The sequence below is a fragment of the Haemaphysalis longicornis genome, unplaced genomic scaffold (assembly GCF_048455015.1).
Source record: "Haemaphysalis longicornis isolate Haplotype H1 unplaced genomic scaffold, Haemaphysalis longicornis Haplotype H1 scaffold_5, whole genome shotgun sequence".
Lineage (NCBI taxonomy): Eukaryota > Metazoa > Arthropoda > Arachnida > Ixodida > Ixodidae > Haemaphysalis > Haemaphysalis longicornis.
Window position 1 is genome coordinate 66,845,608 of NW_027526385.1, and position 18,135 is coordinate 66,863,742.

The 18,135-nt window shown below is 45.6% G+C and overlaps 1 protein-coding gene across 1 annotated transcript in view; it reads right to left on the reverse strand.

The window, feature by feature from the left end:
• LOC144138359 (uncharacterized) overlaps positions 1 to 17,990 on the reverse strand; it is a 49,809-nt gene extending 31,819 nt beyond the window's left edge. The window contains exons 1-5 of the mRNA XM_077670603.1: positions 17,887 to 17,990; positions 12,756 to 12,922; positions 10,696 to 10,835; positions 6,241 to 6,309; positions 2,095 to 2,255 (exon numbers count right to left, since the gene is read on the reverse strand). Coding sequence (XP_077526729.1) covers positions 2,095 to 2,255; positions 6,241 to 6,309; positions 10,696 to 10,835; positions 12,756 to 12,922; positions 17,887 to 17,984 — 635 coding nt within the window. The 5' untranslated portion in view covers positions 17,985 to 17,990. The remainder of the gene's footprint in view (positions 1 to 2,094; positions 2,256 to 6,240; positions 6,310 to 10,695; positions 10,836 to 12,755; positions 12,923 to 17,886) is intronic.
• Positions 17,991 to 18,135: the final 145 nt, after the last annotated feature.

Sequence of the window (18,135 nt, forward strand, 5' to 3'; positions counted from 1 at the left end):
AACACGGGGACTATTTTACCAATCTTCCAGTCAATGGGAAGCTGGCCTGTTGCTAATGATTGTCTGAAAATGTGATACAGGATATTAACAGAAACAGAAAGGGTGTTTTTCAGAACTTTGGAATTTATGTCGTCAATGCCAGCTGAAGTAGATAGCTTAAGATTAGTGACAAGAAGTGCGATACCCTCAGACGTTATTTCAATAGGTTGCATGTAATCTATGTTGAGATCGGGAACGTTCGGAACATCGGTGTGGTCTTCCCGGGTGAAAACAGATGAAAAGAAGGTGTTAAATGCTGAGGTGCAATGACTGTCTGAGAGGGGAGCAAGGTGATCATCTAGCAAGGAAATCTGTTGAACATCGTGTTCCGGAGATATTTGTTTCCAGAATTTTCTAGGATTTGATTTCAGAAGGGAAGGCAAATCGTTAGAGAAATACTTTTGTTTAGCAGATTTAATTGTGGAACAGTATATTTCCATACCATTTTTGTACGCCTCCCATGACGAGGACGTACCAAGTCGTTTTGCCGCGCGGTATAGACGTTTCTTTTTATTTCTGAGCTGTCGGATGGATTTTGTAAACCAGGGGTTAGTTTTATCATTTTTGACGGAAACAAGTGGAATATACCGATCTGCTAGCGCGCATAATTTGTTTCTGTAGAGCACCCAGTTATCATTTACGTCACGATTGGAAAAGGATGGCAGGAATATGTCATTGTAGAAGGTTTCTAGTTCAGCGTTGATTTTGCTGTAGTTAGCTTTATTGTAATCACGGATTTTTTTCTGTTCAATGCCAGAGAAAGGTAGTCGAATGTTAAGGGTTACTTGAAGAAGACTGTGATCGCTGAATCCATCTATGTTCAGTATGGTATTTACTGTTTCAGGAGCGGTGGTGAGAAGTAGGTCGAGGATGTTAGAACCGTGAGTGGGCTGATTCACCATTTGCGATAAGTTAAAGTCTAAGGTTAGGTTGATAAATTCTGTAGAAATGCGGCAAGGGGAAGACAACTGGTTCCAGTCAATCGCGGGAAAATTGAAATCGCCAAGGATGAATATGGAATCGGTATGGCAGAGATGGATGGCCTCAGTGATGCTGCTGTGCAGTTCTTCCAGAAATGAATGGTTACAGTCAGGAGGTCGGTAACAATTTCCGATGAGCAGTGTGGCGGACTTGGTTAAGCATGCTACCCAGATAATTTCTATGTTAGAGTGTACTCTGATGGCATACGATTGTAAAGTTTTTTTTACTGCGAGAAGAACTCCTCCGCCCCGCCTATTAGTACGGTCGTTTCGGTAAATGTTGAAACTGCTACGATCAGGGAGAACTTCGTTATCGGTTATGTCAGGGTAAAGCCAGGTTTCGGTGAGGGCAAGAATATCGCAGTCACAATCGTCAAGGAAGGAACATAACAAATGCCGTTTTGGCATTAGGCTGCGGATGTTAGTAGACGATAGCGATAATGTGGTGATGGCTTGAATGGGCGAAGTCATATTCCGATCTTGCCCGCACGTGTTATTTAGCTATCTGCTAGCTAGTACAACACTATCACTGGTGACTTCATAGATGTAAGTCTGCTTGTTAATGTGCAGGCGGTCAACTGAAGAGGATGGACTCTGAACTGAAGAGGATGGACTCTACTCTTCAAGCAGCATTACACACTTGTTTATGCAAAAGAACTTACCTAGTTGACTATGTAACTAGGTGACTTGCTGCATACATTTTTTATAAGCACTGTCAGTGGGATAACAGTGGCTTAGTCGCTATTACTGCTGTAGGGGCATCACGGCCCAACGCGCGTTGCGGTGAAGCTGCACCAAAGGAAATACCTCGCATATAATCCGCACCTCTACTTCCCCCCTGAAATTTTCGCATTTTTGGTGCGGGTTATACGCACGAAAATACGGTAAGCAAGCCAAGAGCATTATCTCGCCCCAAAAGTTCATATTTTGAAACGAGTTGGGGTATAGCTTTGCATCACAACCATGCTAGGGATTGTTGGGGGGCAGAAAGTCCCTATGACTAGGGATATAAGGCTGCATCCCTAGTCCTAGGGACTCCCCCTCTCCCCTCCTCCCTCAAAAGAGGGAGACTGACCGGAACTTCTCTGCCTCCTGCTCGATGCGCCTCACGGTCTGCGCGAGCAGCTTCTGTTGCGGTGCGGGGAGGTCGACGCCCATCAACCTGGCCTCCAGGCCGTGACGATGCACGATGCGACACTCCTCCGGCGAGTAACGCTGCTCGTCACGCTTCAGCTCCTGGGGACACGGGCACAATCAGCGAAGGCGTGACATTAAAGGGGCCATGAAGACAAAATACAACATTGTTCAGTTTGAAAAGGCTAGCCCTTGGCACAGCCTTTGTCAAACTTTTTTAGGCCACGCCAAAAGCGTGCGGAGCACAAAAAATTCGGAGTACAAGCTCACCGTTTTAATGATGCTGAAATGTGTTGTTTCAGAAAGTGGGAGAAAGCACCCCTCTTTCTTACTGTCAAAGACAACTTTGGTCACAGTTAAGCGTTAAGATTTTACATTGAATTCTTTGCAGCGCAGCAACCTTTGTCATGGCCTAGAAAATTTTGTCAAAGGCTGTACATCACTCAACTCAAAATATGCTTTCCTAGCTCAGAAAATGCCAGAAATATCGAAAAAATTTCAAATTAAGTCCTGCAGTGATGTGAAATGGGCAGGAGTGATGTATTGTGGGTCAGCAGTAAGAACGCAATTATGAGTGTGTTAACGGCACATTACATTCAGATGATGCGTGATCAAACGGAACTAGAGAGAGAGAGAGCAAACTTTACTCGGCAGCTCAAGTCCAAGCAGTGGAGTTATGAGTCCTCAGAGGGAAGGGGTGTTCCACGGTCCTCCGACAGTGGCGGGCTTGGCGGAGGTGCACAAAGCGTTTCAATGTGAGCAGCCAACAGGGATGACAGGATGGCCCATGAGTTTTTGCGGGGAGCGGCCCAGCTAGACCATGAGTAGGGAATATCAGGGGGGAAGGGTTTGGTGGAAAGAAATGTGGGAGACGAGGTGGCCCATACGCTGTGCCAATATGTGTGTTCATTGCGCGGACAGCCACCGCATACCGTATTTTCGCATGTATAACCCACACCAAAAAGGCAAAAATTTCAGAAGTGAAGTAGAGGTGCGGATTATATGCAAGGTATTTCCTTTGGTACAGCTTCACCCCAATGTGCATTGAGCCATGATGCCCTTACAGCAGCAATAGCGACTAAGCCGCCGTTATCCCATTGACAGTGCTTATTTTGCACATACAGCTCAACAATATCCCGACCTGAAAACATGTATGCAGCAAGTCATCTAGTTATGCAGTCAGCTGGGTAAGTTATTTTGAATAAACAAATGCGTAATGTTGCTTGAGTAGAAGCTTTGGTACATACTTTTATGTATAAAATGTGCGGCCAATACGCGGGGATACATTTTTGTTATTCGTTGACCGAAAGTGGGGGTGCGGGTTATACGCGCGAAAATACGGTACCTGACAGTACGGGCGGATGGCCTGGTGACTTCTGTATGTAGTGGAGAAAGAGATCGCAGGGGAGGGACAATGTCTGCGCCTGTCTAATGTATGTAGCGTGTCTTCGTGGCATGAATTTAGATGGGGAGGGAAGTACCATTCTTGCTGTACGGAGGTGCCTTTTATGATGCATCACTCTATCCTCTTCTGGATTCTATTCCTCAGGCCACGGCCAAGGGATGCCCGGGAAATGAGTGTCGCGGGACAGAGCGTGAGCTCGTTCATTACCCTCTATGCCTTGGTGGCCAGGGATCCATTCGAGGAAAATGTGTCGGTGGGGATGAGCTTGCATGTGTGTTGTCAGGCTGGTGTGGACAGGGGATGGAATGTCATTTGTGGCGAAGCTTTGTAGTGCTCCCTGGCGGTCCGTGCAGACTGTAATGCGGTCGGTCCAATACTGGTGAAGAATAATGGCGTCTGCAATGGCTTGAGTCTCTGCAGCTGTGGGCGAGGGGATGTTGTCGTGATGCCGTACGTGAGCTGTGCAGGGGCCAACCGATGCCGTATTCGTTGTATGGTCCACAAAACGGGCGTCCGTGTACTAGGTGTCAGGGATTGGTTCGGGCAGGTGTTGAGCGCGAGATGCTCTACGTTCTTGATCTGTGGCTGCACTCGTGTGTTTCATTATGGGTAGCACTGTGATTCTTGGTATGCTCTCCCAGGGTGGCGATGGGGGAGTGATGGGTGGGAAGAGGTCGGTGGGGTGCCTGAGGGCGCGAAGAATTTCCCCCCCTTGCATTGAAGTTGTTCCATGGTGGTGCTGAGCTTCATGATAAACTGAGGCTTTTTCTTCAAGAGTGTTGTGGAGGGCAGTGCCATTAATTAGTGCCATGGGGCCGTACAGAGGCACTCCCATTTCTAGGCGGACATGTTTTCTGATGGCTGTTTCTAGTTTCTTGGCTTGTGTCTTGGTAAGGCGCTGAAAAGGGTATGTGTTCACGACACATGTGAACACTAGGGCTTCAACTACTTTGCGTAATTCATGTAGGCCTCACTACAACTGCCCAGCCATGTTTCTTGGCAGTGGCTCATACTACTGTCACGACTAGCTTACACTAGTGTCACTAAATAGTGACACTAGCTTACACCATACACCCAGAAACACGTAACTTAGCACAAAACTAATCTCAGCGACACGGCTTGGCAACATAACTAATTCAGAAGGGACGCTCGCACATTTTCACATCATAAAAGGGAGCTCAGACGGCCCCACAGCTTTTATTTCTATATTTCGGCAGCATTTTTGTTACCCGCCCGTATAACTGAACACTTCGTTGGCACTTGTGCTCACTAAACGTCTTTTTTCACAGCCTCTAAACCTTCTAAGCCGGGTCAATTCAAAAGCTAATACAGGTCTTCGCTCTTACCTAATCGCCTCATTAACTTAGACCCCTTGTAAGAAAGTCGTGTGGTCATTAGTGCCTTCATCTTTCTATTCATCTCTCCTAAATTTGTTAAGAAACTCTATCTTTAGACTTAACATGAAGACAAAATACAACCCTGTTGAGTTTGAAAAATCTAGCCATTGGTTACCCATTAAGCTTCATTCCAGTCATCAAAAAACGTTCAGTTCAACAAAAGTACGCAATGAATATCGCAAAACCTCAAGATTTCGCACCACAGGATATCAGCAGTGACAGAATACAGGAAAAACTATAGCTATAGTTACCAGTATCTTAACTGCTCATTAGTATTCAAGTGATAAGACCAAATGAAACCAGAGGCCCCATTGCAATCACCCAGTCTAGTTTCTTCGTGGTGGCTCAGGTCAACGGCCCCAATCATGCAAACAAGATTCCGTGATGTCTGTGGGAATCGTGGCGAGCCGCAACCCACGATCCCGAGCCGGTGCGCGCTTCAGCTACTTCGTTGCAGAGACGCGGTGCGCTGAAACCGGTCTGGCGCTACACTGGATCATCGGCGCCCCTGAGAGACGGCACCACCAGTCCGTGCGCTGCATAGGCGCGCTAGCCCCACAAACGACTGCACACAAGAGAGTCGGATCAGAGGTCCAGTCTGGGTGGGATTGGCGGAACAGCGCGGCTGCGGCGGACCACGATCTCAGGTGAGAACTGTTGTAGTCGCACGCTGTGAGTGCCTGCCTCCCGTTCACGATCACGACCAGGACGGCATGATTTGTGAACGTCGTCGAGCTTTGTGCTCGCACACTTTGGGAGTCCCCAAATAAACGGCTGCACTTTAGCACAACTGTCTTCTGTGTTCTCGAATCGGCGAACCTCGCTGGGCTGCCGTAGATGCAGGAGACCACACGGTTGACACGCCGGGAGCTAGCGTGGTGGCCTACGCCGGAGTACTGGCTAGGCCGCCCTCAAAAACCCCGCAAGTTCCACACGTCATAGAAAAGATGCCGGTATGTGGCTGTGGAGTCACCACTGGTTTGTTAGTTCTTCTTTAATATCTCAATTATTTGTCTGAAGCTTGCGATAAAACTGGCATCACTGTTATCCGGACAATGCAGTCTTTCTAATGAACCAAACTCGTATTTTGTCTTCGCGGTCACCCTAACTACTACTCTGCTTGAACAATAAACAGAACACTCCCACAGAGGGAAGCAAACGATGGAAGGCGAAGTGAAAAAGAGAGAAAGGACGACACAACACAGAGGGAAGAGGAGGGAGAGGGAATTCTGTCATCAAAATAGGGAAAACAAGGCATTTGCAGATGAGGATAGGACCTCCTCACCTTGACGGCATGGTATATGGGTAAGCTCTGGTACTGCCTGGACAGGGCTCGGTGAACCCGTGCCTGAAGCTGCAGAGATAAGAAAGACAAAAAATTGGCTCAGCTTGCACTAGTAGTGCAAGGTTCGAGAAACAGCAGAGCTGGCGGCCGATCTCCCTTCGTCGGAGACCCAGCTGTTGCACCTCCCATTTATTCCCGAACTTGCCACGACTGGCAGGACCAGGTCGTTCCGTCCACAGGCTTTCACAATGTATTGGTCACCGATCACTCAAATGGCAATTATCGCCAAAATAAAGTTCCACACGTGAAAAAGAGGATGACAGTGTGGCGAAAAGTTGTGTTGGGGATGGTCATTCGCAGCTGTACAGATATCGGCGGTCAAATATATCTCTCCCAAAGTGGACCGCGTTAGCACACGCTAGAACCCAAGGCAACCAATTACGCAAACCCGGCGTCTGTGCTCCCCACTTCTGGCGTGAACACACGTGAACTGGCAAAGAGAACGGCCCACGAGAGGTCACGCTACGAATGCAGAAAGACTGTTCTCGAAGGCAGCGCTGGCCAAGGCCCGGCACTCCTCACAAGGTGGACGTTCACAAGCGCTTGGACTTTTTTCTGCGTATTTTTTTCTGGCAACGCTCGACGGTGGAACTAAAGGCTTCAGCAGCTCTGCTGTTAAAAGAAAGATAAAGAGCGAGATGACCCAGCATGCAGGTAGACTGGGTGAAACAAACCACTACAGAGAAGAGGCAAGTTTGGGAATTCACATGAAAGACACAAATTCTGGAATACCTGAAAAATGATCGATTGATTGATTGATTGATTGTAGGGTTTAACGCACCGACGCAACGCAGGCGACGAGGTGCGCCGTAGTGGAGGGTTACGGATTAATTTTGACCACCTGGGGATCTTTGACGTGCACCGAAATCTCGTACACACGGGCGTTTTCGCTTTTCGCCTCCATCAGAAAATACCTGAAAAAATCCCCAAGCATTGTCGCCTTTGCTGCAATAAAAAGCTGCCACATAAGGACGGGTAATCTCAATCATGAAGTTATTGCCACATTTCTGCGCTGTGTAGGGTGACTTTGCTTTGCTTTCTTTTAATAATATTGCAAGCCAGAACGAACAAACAACATACATATAATGTATAAAATTTTCAGGAGTTCTTTACTTTTTTTTTCGCTCCCCTCTATCAAATTATAAAAAGTTGCCTTTTTTCTCTTCCCTCCATCATAAATTATAAAAAGTTTCCTGAAAAACCTCGCCCACAAATACTGTTGTGGTATCAGTCTCACATGCTAATACAAAAGCATACGCTGATATTTTTTTTAATTGTCAGTGGGGATGAAATAAATGATGAAAAATGTTTCACAGTAACTGTTCTAACAGCTGCAGCTGATGTCATCTTGAAACTATGTCTGGACCACGACATTTTAATTGAGTTTCAGCTTTTCCCCCCACCAACAGGCACATTTTTGCAAATTGCGTACAGTGTTAACTTCGAAGCATGCCAAACTTGTATCTCGACACCACCAGAACGCACAATTCGCTTCCACATTTCACAACAAAACTACAGACATACAATGCTTCCTCTAGCTTTTCTATAACACCTTGAAGGGTCAAGTTTGGAGTTTGGGCTTAGAAGGTGGAACCAGAAAAACCGGTTTTGCCTTCCAAGCCCAAACTTCAAACGGTCGTAACTTCTGCTACAGACCAGATAGAACGATACTGTTAGTCTTATTGCACTCCTTGATTTGTGCACAGTTCACTGGTACCTTGTTCAGCTGCATCACTCCGGCAGCTTTTTAACAACGCAGTGTCTAGAGTTACGTCCGACGGAACCCAAAATTGAAAACTAGAGTTACGTCCGACGGAACTTTAAGCCAGTTTCTAGAGTTACGTCAGACGGAACCCAGAATTGAAAACTAAAGTTACGTCCAAAGGAACTTTAAGCCAGTTTCTAGGGTTACGTTCGACGTAACCAAAAATTGAAAACTAAATTTACGTCCGACAAGAGTCCTGGTCCGACGGAACTTAGGCCACTGTTTTAAGTTACGTCCGGCGTAACGTACAGCACAAAAAAAAAATTACGGTTGACTACACCAAATACCCGGACGCCCTATATGTGCAATCCAATCAGTCCAGGATCATCCGCGGACTGCCCGAGACGCGATCCGATGCTCGATTTTCCCATGTATTCCTATGGCACTTCCGGTCCGAACGCAGTCCTCGGACTTCCCGGGACTGGTAGATCGAGTGGGCCAATTATTGAAATGGTTGCTTGTACGATACATGACGTCAAATTCAAAAACACAAATGTTGCTGCTTTACGGCTAAACCGGTTCGGAATCAGTAAATCATAGGTAACATGTTCGACAGCGCCGTTTCCCCGTCAGTCGAGTGGTCAGGAGCGGGATGTAAGCGCCCGCACTACTGCAGCGATCTGGGTTCGAATCCCAGCTGGGTTGATGGAGTTTTTTTAATTAAAAGATTCAAATTTTTCTGTACTAGTCCTTGTGCACTTCTTTCCACATCTAACACATGCAAGCAAAGGGCAAGACGGGAATAACAAAATAGAACTTCCTTACGTTTTTCATTAGTCAGACAGATCAATTAACTAAAATTTATCGACATTTATTTTTTGGTGACAGAGAAGAGAAAAAGGACCACCAGGACATTCGCTTTATTACCACTAATCAAGTATTTATTATTAGGGGTAGGTTATTGATCGATTAACCTTCCGATTAATCGATTAATGCTTTAGCCGCGATTAATTGTTTTAACCGGTTAAGCTGGTGAGATAACTCGATAATATTTCATCGACAACTCTTAGACTTTATACACGAAGTACCCGCCGCGGTGGCTCAGTGGCTAAGGCGTTGCGCTGCTGAGCACGAGGTCGCGGGTTCGATTCCCGGCCGCGGCAGCCGCTTTTCTGATGGAGGCGAAAAGCAAAAACGCCCGTGTGTACGAGATTTCGGCGCACGATAAAGATCCCCAGGTGGTCAAAATTAATCCGGAGCCCTCCACTACGGCGCGCCTCATCGCCTGCGTTGCGTCGGCGCGTTAAACCCCACAATCAATCAATTTATACAGGAAGTCGACTTGCTCGTGTACCTCTGAGCTCATGTATCTTCATTCCACAGGGCAAAATTTTGAATAAAACCTACAAATATACACGCACAAAAAACGAGTAGGCAATTATATATGCCGTTTTGCCCTTGTAAAAACTATTTCTGCGGTAAGCAAGGCGCGATTAAACGGCGCCATCTGCACTCACGGCGGGTGCTGATGTTCCCGATTCTAAAAACGTGTGCGTGACGAACGAGCTGATAAGCGTCTCGCCCGCATCATGCGCCGTGACGATGACCTACTTACCTCATCTGGAATGTGTGTGAACAAGTGTATGAGCATATTGATCTTATTTCTGCTACTACATAATGTTTTTTGGTCATTTGTTCTTCCAAACCAACACAACCGAATAATCGATGCGAAAAGCCAGCCGATTAATCGGGTTAAAACATTAACCGACGGCCCTATTATTTACATTTATTAAAAGACTCTTGGCCCATGTAAATTTGTTCTCGGCAAACTGCAGACGCTACAAACTGGCACTGCGCCCAGTGCACGAGGTTAAATTTTGTTAATTCCTGTCTGGACTAGGACGTGGACTATTTGAATCCTTCAATTAAGAAAAAACACCATCAACCCAGCTGGGATTCGAACCCACATCACTGCAGTATATAGTGTGGGCGCCTATATCGCGTTCCTGTTGACCGACGGGGAGCCGGCACTGTCGAACATGTTAGTATGATTTACTCCTCACCCGGTTTGGCCGTAAAGCTGCAGCATTTGTGTTTCCAAATTTCACGTCATTTATCGTACAAGCGACCATTTCAATAACGTTGCGTCTAGATTACACATATAGAGCGTCACGGTAGCTGGTGCCGTTAGCTGTAAATTTTTTTTTGTGCTTTACATTACGCCGGACGTAACTCAAAACATTGGTCTAAAATTCCGTCGAACGTAACTCTAGTTTTCAATTCTGAGTTCCGTCAGACGTAACCCTAGAAACTGGCTTAAAGTTCCGTTGGACGTAACACTAGTTTTCATTACTGGGTTCCGTCGGACGTAACTCTAGAAACTGGCTTAAAGTTCCGTCGGACGTAACTCTAGTTTTCGATTTTGGGTTCCGTCGGACGTAACTCTAGACACTGCGTTTTAACAAAAGCTGTCAGAAAATCAAATATAAAAATTTGAATAAATGTGAACATAGTCATTTTACGCAAAAACAAATGTTATATCTACAATCAGAATGAAAAACTACATATCTTCTCCAATTTTTATCACCATAACTGTAAAAATAAAATTTCTGATCAAAGACCCATGTGCCCCCCTTAGCTTGTTCTGGCAACGCGGATTGAATTGGCCTTAACGAGGGGAAGGGACTGACGTTCTTGTAGGCCTGGGCGATCTCTTCTGTCCGGTTCACCAGATAGAGGATCCGGAGGGCACTCCACGCCGACTCCAAAGGCGCGGCGAGTCTCTCCAGGGGTTCCATGACTGACTCGAAAGTTTTCACGTAGGCTCCATCTGCAAGCAAATGAAAAGACCGTGCCTGGTTGAGACAGCATGACCATGACCCCGGTTACCAGGTCGAATGCTTCACGACCCCAGCCGACGAAGCAGCACAAGAACGCTGCTTCCACTGTAGCAGCAAGACCGCCAAGTGTTCTCAGCACTACGCTAGATTACATATCCTTGGGGGTGTGGGCTAGAGAGCAATTTTTTTTTTTTTTAGGTTTAGGGCCAATGCAAAAGTTACATCTGTTTTAATTCTTTCGTGACCGCGCCATAGGCCATCATTCACGGGTGAATGATGATTTTCAAACCTCCCGCAAAAACCAAGAACGGTGCTACTCGGACAACTGACGCCATCTGGCGTGTTCATTGGAAACCTCTTTTTCGGTTTCACTGCTGTTCATTTACATTTTGCGCGGGTAAACGGCATTGCGAGTTAAATTTGACCCCAAGGTAGCGGCAAGTTGGGCAAAAATGGTGTCCTCTTAAGGCGGAGAGCAGTTTCAGGGACTTCGGCCACTGCTGCTGCTGATTTTGTTTACCCCAGCAGCAGTGATGACTCCAGCAACGATGTGGATTCTTCAGATTTTAGTTCTGATGAAGACTGTCCCATTCAACAGCCTCAGACTCCGACAGGTGCTGCCAGGGAAGGTTCGTTTTTGACTTCGCGCTCTATTTATCAACAAAAGGTGCCTAATATCCGATGACTGCGGTATTACTTTCATGTGTAGGGTCTGGACAACGTGCAGCAGGGATATATTGAAAAATGCACCGTGCCGTATTGTATTATCACCTTCAAGATAGCCTGGCGCTCATGTAAAATTAGCGCTGCGGAGTGACAATGCGCTGCTTATCAAGAGAACTAATTTTTTTCTTGTTTTTTACTGCTGAAGTTATAATGATTTTGTGTGAGAACACAAACAAGCATGCTTGGATACATATTTTAGAGACACCGACTGACTCTCGAGTGGCTTCACGGAGTGGCACAGCCGTCAGGGCCGTTAGGTTGGTGGGCCCGCAAAAATCCAGAACTTGGTGTACAGCGGTGATGTATATATTTAATCATAGCATAAGAACGTAGAAACATTTCGCATATCTTGAAATAATTTTTAGGCTCAGAAAAATTGCCTATTTGTGCTTTGTGCATACTGTTTTCGTGCACTTTTTTTTGTTTCGTTGACCAATAAACTGTCAATAACTAGGTATGTTTTTCACAAAACTTCTGTTACGTGTTTTGAAGAGCAATTTAAAGCTACAATTCCATGCATAGCAATGCTGAATGCATTCAGTAGCTCAAGAGAAAAGAAAAGTTTTCTGGAAGCACTCAAAATTGGCCATTTTCCGTGGACACGAAAGAGTTAAATTGCAGAAGCATAACTTGTCAATGAACTTGATAAGTGTGCGTGTGCCTTTATGCCTCCACTTGAAGTGAAACCCTAATTCCCGAACCACCATCCCCTTCTTCATCCACCAGGACCATCCACCACACAGGTCGCAATTCACTAATTCACTAACTAACTCACTAACTTTGGTGGCACCACTGGCAAAGAACCATTTTGAATGCACATTTCAAACACCAAAGCTTAATGAGCTGTAAAATTAGTTCCAAGCGGTGCATAAAAAAAAAATGATTCTCTTATTGCATTGACCAGGGTTCATACTACTGGCAAATGTAAATATTACAGTTTTATGGCCAACACTGTTTTGTCCATTGTTCCTCCAAAAACAACTTATTACCTCTAATTATCTTGGGATATAATTGACAAAATAAAAAATAATGGCATATTTGAAATCACTGGGGAAATGCAAGACTGACAAGTTTTACAGAGTTTACTTGAAAATTAAAAGGAATTTTCTCAAGAGCTATGTCCCCCTTTAATACAGAGAACCATTTCTCCCCTTGTACTTTTGCCTTTCCTTTCAAGGGTGTACCTTGTACTTGTTCCTCAAGTGCAGACACCCCGCCCTCAAACTCCACGAGTAGCTTGCCGACGGCATTGTAGCACTGGGTGCCTGTGAGGTTGGCATAGTCCGGTGGAGCGTTCGTGAAGCGGAGCAGCGGATTGCTCTCGGCTGTGTCCTCCGGCACCTCGGGAAGCCTGCGGGAAAGTGGTCGGTCATCACACGCGAGTTCGATCACAAGGAATCGCACATACTCAGTAATGAGTAAGTACTAGTACTCGCAAGTGACTACATACTCGCCAGAACATGCTAATGCACCGTTTGTGACAATACGGTCATGACTACATGTACTCATGAGCACTATGGAGTGCGCAGTTACTCACTACTATGCCCAACAGCTCATGAACACATTGACTTATAATGGCCGACTGGAATCGATTATGAGAACGCACATACAAGTACTTATACCCATGAGTATAAATACTTCACGATAGGCACCATGATACATAGCCCGAGGTGTCGATCAGTTCCAGTCACCCATCGTAACTGAATGAGCCCACAAGCGGTTGGGCATACTCAGTGGTGCATACTCAGTGCTTGTGAGTAAATACTCATCAGTGCCTCTGTACCCACGATAGTGTATACAATTGTGAGTACTATACAAACGCTTATTAGTGAGTCTGTAGTCTATAGTTCATACTCAATATTGCTTTTACACTAATGAGTGATTCCATATCACTTTACACTCACTTTCTACTGTTTACACTGTCCTGTATCCACCTTTACACCCATATCTTCTAGCAAGGCCTGCACTCATTCAGCATCATACTGCCACAAGCTTGGATGCATTGATTGATTGATTGATTGTAGGGTTTAACGCGCCGACGCAACGCAGGTGATGAGGTGCGCCGTAGTGGAGGGCTCCAGATTAATTTTGACCACCTGGGGAACTTTAGCATGCACCGAAATCTCGTACACAAGGGCGTTTTTGCTTTTTGCCTCCATCAGAAAAGCAGCCGCCGCAGCCAGGAATAGAACCCGCGACCTCGTGCTCAGCAGCACAGCGCCTTAGCCACTGAGCCACCACAGCGGGTATAAGTTTCGATACAAATAGAAAGAGGTGAGTGTACAACTGAATGAGTACGCCGACCTATTCAAGGAAAACGGACCAGGAATCAATTAAGGTGACTTTGACACCAACAGTTAATCTTTCAGCTATCTGCCAAAAAGGCGCCAAATGCAGGCAGTTTGTTTGTTACAATTCTGCTCGCACCAGTCACTTCATGAAGCAACTTAGTCACAGTAACAACAAACACCAACATTCAAATCAATACGGCCCCCGACACACACGGCACAAGAAGAATAGCAGTTGACTTTCCCCCGAGCAATTCGTTAGCTGAATGAAATGCAAAAGTTAATTTTTTGAGAGCAAGAAAGGAAGCAAGTCGGCTTCCCAAGCATGAGTATCTGCCATGACCCCCTAGGTATGCCTAACACGATCTGGTCGTACCAATTTGGCCATCCCCCCAAAAGGGCACACATTCTGGTGCAAGAACCTTGGCAGAGGGGTCTGGAGTGCAATGGCACATCTTTCGGCTTTGCTCTTTCCTGTTGTAGCATAATCGACAAGCTACAAATGGTTTTGGCTTCTGCCTCCTAGGCTTTGTAACCGCTCTTAACATTTACGCAAACATTTAGAGCCCATTCCACTATTGTGATGAGAGAGAGAGAGAGAGAATGATCTTTAATGAAGCTGGCGATGTCAGCCAAGCTAAGTTGCCTGGCTTTCTATGCCAGATGAATGCGGTGACGATGATGATGATTATAATGATGATGAGGTGCACATATGTTTTCCACTCCAGCCCCGCACATCCTGTCAGGTTGATGTCAGTAAGGGAGTGTTGAGGGAAACAGAGCGCATATCTTGACTTTCTAATCTGCTTCTCTGGGATTAGCCACGCTGTCCCGACCGTCTGCTGCGCAGTGATGGAAGGCTAGAGATGGTTTAGCTGTGTCGGATGGCTTTTTCGACTACACTGTCCTGATAATACATTGGTCACCTCTCACGAAATCACGCAGTATAGACTGACACGACAACATTACCTAGTCCCACATCCAAACCTCCCCACAGAATACGAAACAACCCCCGCCAGCTTCAAAGCAACACTTTCCCTCATCCAACCAAGCTCCATTCTATGTACAGCTGCCGTCAGAAGTGATTGGAACACGAGAGCTGTGGCCGATCCGCATAGGAGAGCCGTGTGTAACTGCACCAGCGGCAAACTTAAAGGAGCCATGAAGACAAAATAGAAGTCTGTGTTAATTCGAAAGATTTCGTGTTTTACAGTGCCCCCAGCGCTTGTCCTTTATTCACTTTATTATACAGTGCCCCCAGCGATGCTTTATTCACTGAGAAATTAATTAATGTAAGTTAAAATTTTGATTTTCCCGCTAAGTTGTGCGTTTTCGTGGTCTGCAATGGCATCAGAGGAACCGACCGCTCTGCAGCCGATTGGGAAGCCTTGTTTACCGTTAGTGAACCTAGATGGCACCACCATATCGTGGGAAGCCGTTTTCTGCCTTTGGTTTGTTTTTGACCGTATTTAAACCTGGCTTGTTAGTTTTTATTCATGCAGAAAAAAATCGTTTCATGAAACATAGTGCTTGCTCGACAAATATGGTCACGTAAGACACCGTTGCTTGCGTCCATCGGCCAGAGTCGTCTGAGACAACCCCAAAGCCCTGCAGTCCTGTGCAGCTAAACCAAGCATAGTGCGCACAGTACCAACAGCAGTATGCATCGGTACTTCTATGTTTACACGTACTTTCGAAACTTCCAATGTTTGTCCCACCATTCTTACAGCTCTAAAAAGAATGTGTCCTAAATTTAAGCTCAAATAGCTCGTTCGGCAAGCTTATAAGGTATGCCTAATTTGCATTTGCTTTTGCCACCCTCCGCCAATCGCAGAGCCAGCTGGTACGACATCATAGGTTCCGTTGCGGGAAATGAGCTAGTGGGTCGCATGGCCATTCCCTTTTTTCATAATTATGTAGCATATTTTTGCGAACTTTACGTTAAAACTGGTGTCAGTATGATTCTAACGAGGCAACCTTTGAATGAACCAAACTTGTGTTTTCTCTTCATGGCTCCTTTAAGGACAAGAACACGCACGCGCGCCTGCCAACGGCAACAGCCCAACAATACATCTCAAACCACTTCTTTTAACCTAGCTTCCAACATTTTTCGCAGCACACTGGTCTCAGCGATGGCGCTGATAGCAGAGACACATCTGACAGCATCTTTGGCACACTTCCAGAGCACGCGAGCTGCCGAAGAAGTGATTGCATTCACAGAAGAAGCATTCACAGGGGTCTGCAGTGACAGTTTTTTTTTTTTAATCAAATATTTTGAGGTATGCTATCAGAGCCATCGCTGAGGCCAGTACGCTGCGAAGAATGCTCGAACACAGGTTAAAAGAAGTGTTTTGAGAGGCAGAGGTGGGCTATTGCCGTCGGTAGGCGCGCATGTGTATCTGTGGAAAACTAACTAACTATGGAAAACTAACTGTCGAATTCAGTGCGATCAAATTTTGGAATGAACTACCTGTATCAATCAAATCAACCGCATCATTTCCTACTTTTAGGCGTCTACTTCGTTCGTATTGTGGAAATAACTGCTGAGAACTACCTGGAACTTTTTTTCAGTTATTTCCCGTCTACTGTAGTTACCTTCCTTTTGCTTTAAGTAAATGTCGTTATATTATTTCTGCTTAAAATGTTTTTTGCGCTCGTTTTTGTTATTGTGGTCATTTTGTTGATGAAGTAATTGAGCATTGGTAGTTTGTATAGTCATGTGTTTTTCACATTGGTATTTGTGTGCTATAAAGTATTCATTATTGCACCAAACGTTCTTTATCCTTTTCCTTTTTTTTTTTTCCTTTACTTTTCTTTTGTATTTCTTCCTTTCTATATTTTCTTCCTTTCTTTTTTTTCTTTATTTTGTCTGCTGATCACCTGAACAATAAATTAAACGCTGGTTCGTAATAGTGTATAAGCTATAATTGTTTGGATGTATGTCTACCGATTTGGAACATTTGTTTGTAAATTGTACGCCTGCAATAATGGCTAAACCGCTAATATTAATCACTTTTCATACATTCAATAATAAGAGGTCCCCTCGGCAGTGCTTCACTTCGGGACCTCTTTCTGTACCACTCCAATGTATTTGTTCACTATCATGTAGCTAATAAACTTTGATTTGATTTGATGTGTGTTCTCATCTGCCGCCGGTGCAGATACACGGCGCTCCTATGCAGTTCGGCCACAGCTTCCATGTTCCAATTACTTCTGACGGCACCTGTACCCTGACCGACATCCTGCAGAAGGCCAATATTGCATCAACCGGGCATCCGACCTCACATCGTCCCAGGGCGTCCACAAAACCCAAACCTACCCCCTCTCCTCCCCCTCTCTCTGTGCTGTCGGATAACCTGACAACCAGCGGTCAACGCGAAGCCCAGCTCCTTTTGGCGTCCAGGGCGAAGACCACCCGGTTGTCTCATGGACACTGTACTGAGGAACCACTCTCACAGAACAGCTCAGTAAATGTTTCTGCCACCCCCACCATACACACTCCATCACGCTTTTACAGCAGATACTGGACACCCAAAAGCTTCCCTGACTGGTAGTATTGAGGGATCGTGTTGACGCCACCAATCTGACGCAAGAGCAGGAAATAACCTGCCTTCTTTTGCCCCCACAGAACCTTGGTTGATTCCTTTTATGCGTCTTTTCGGTAAGCTATTCAACAAGACGAATAAAGCGTGTATGAGCGCGGAAACGGTAGAATGGCTTTGGCTGTTACAATCAACAGATCGCTGGGGATTTGCAGTTCTTATGGGTCGCTTGTGGTCTCAACTAAGAACCCAAAGGCATTCAAACAACGCAAGCCAAGTGGCAGTGTACAAAGTAGGACGCACTGAACTAGTACAGACTTGTTAATTTATTTTGGATAAGCCGGTGGAGTTCGTTATTTTGTTTCTTGAACATGGCGAGATGTGAAACTAGACGCCCGCATTTTTGGGCCCGGTGCGCAAGACAACGAGCTAAAAACCGGCATCTTTTGAGTGCAGGAGTTGCACAACGTCCGGCGGGTACTCACAGCACGATATACTTGTGTCGTTTTTGAGCGCCGACCGCAGCAAACCGTCGTGCTGCTACGAGCAAAGCGTTGCGCGAGGGCCACATGAGCGCGGCCATGTTTTGTTTGAGAGAGAAAGTGGCGAAGAAGAACGCAAGTAAAAAAATTGGAAAAAACTTGTCTAACTACACTTTTAACCTAAAATCGTCGCGTAAAAATGATTAGTGTAGTTTTAATCATAGAGTTTCTCACTAGCTTTCTATGGTTTTA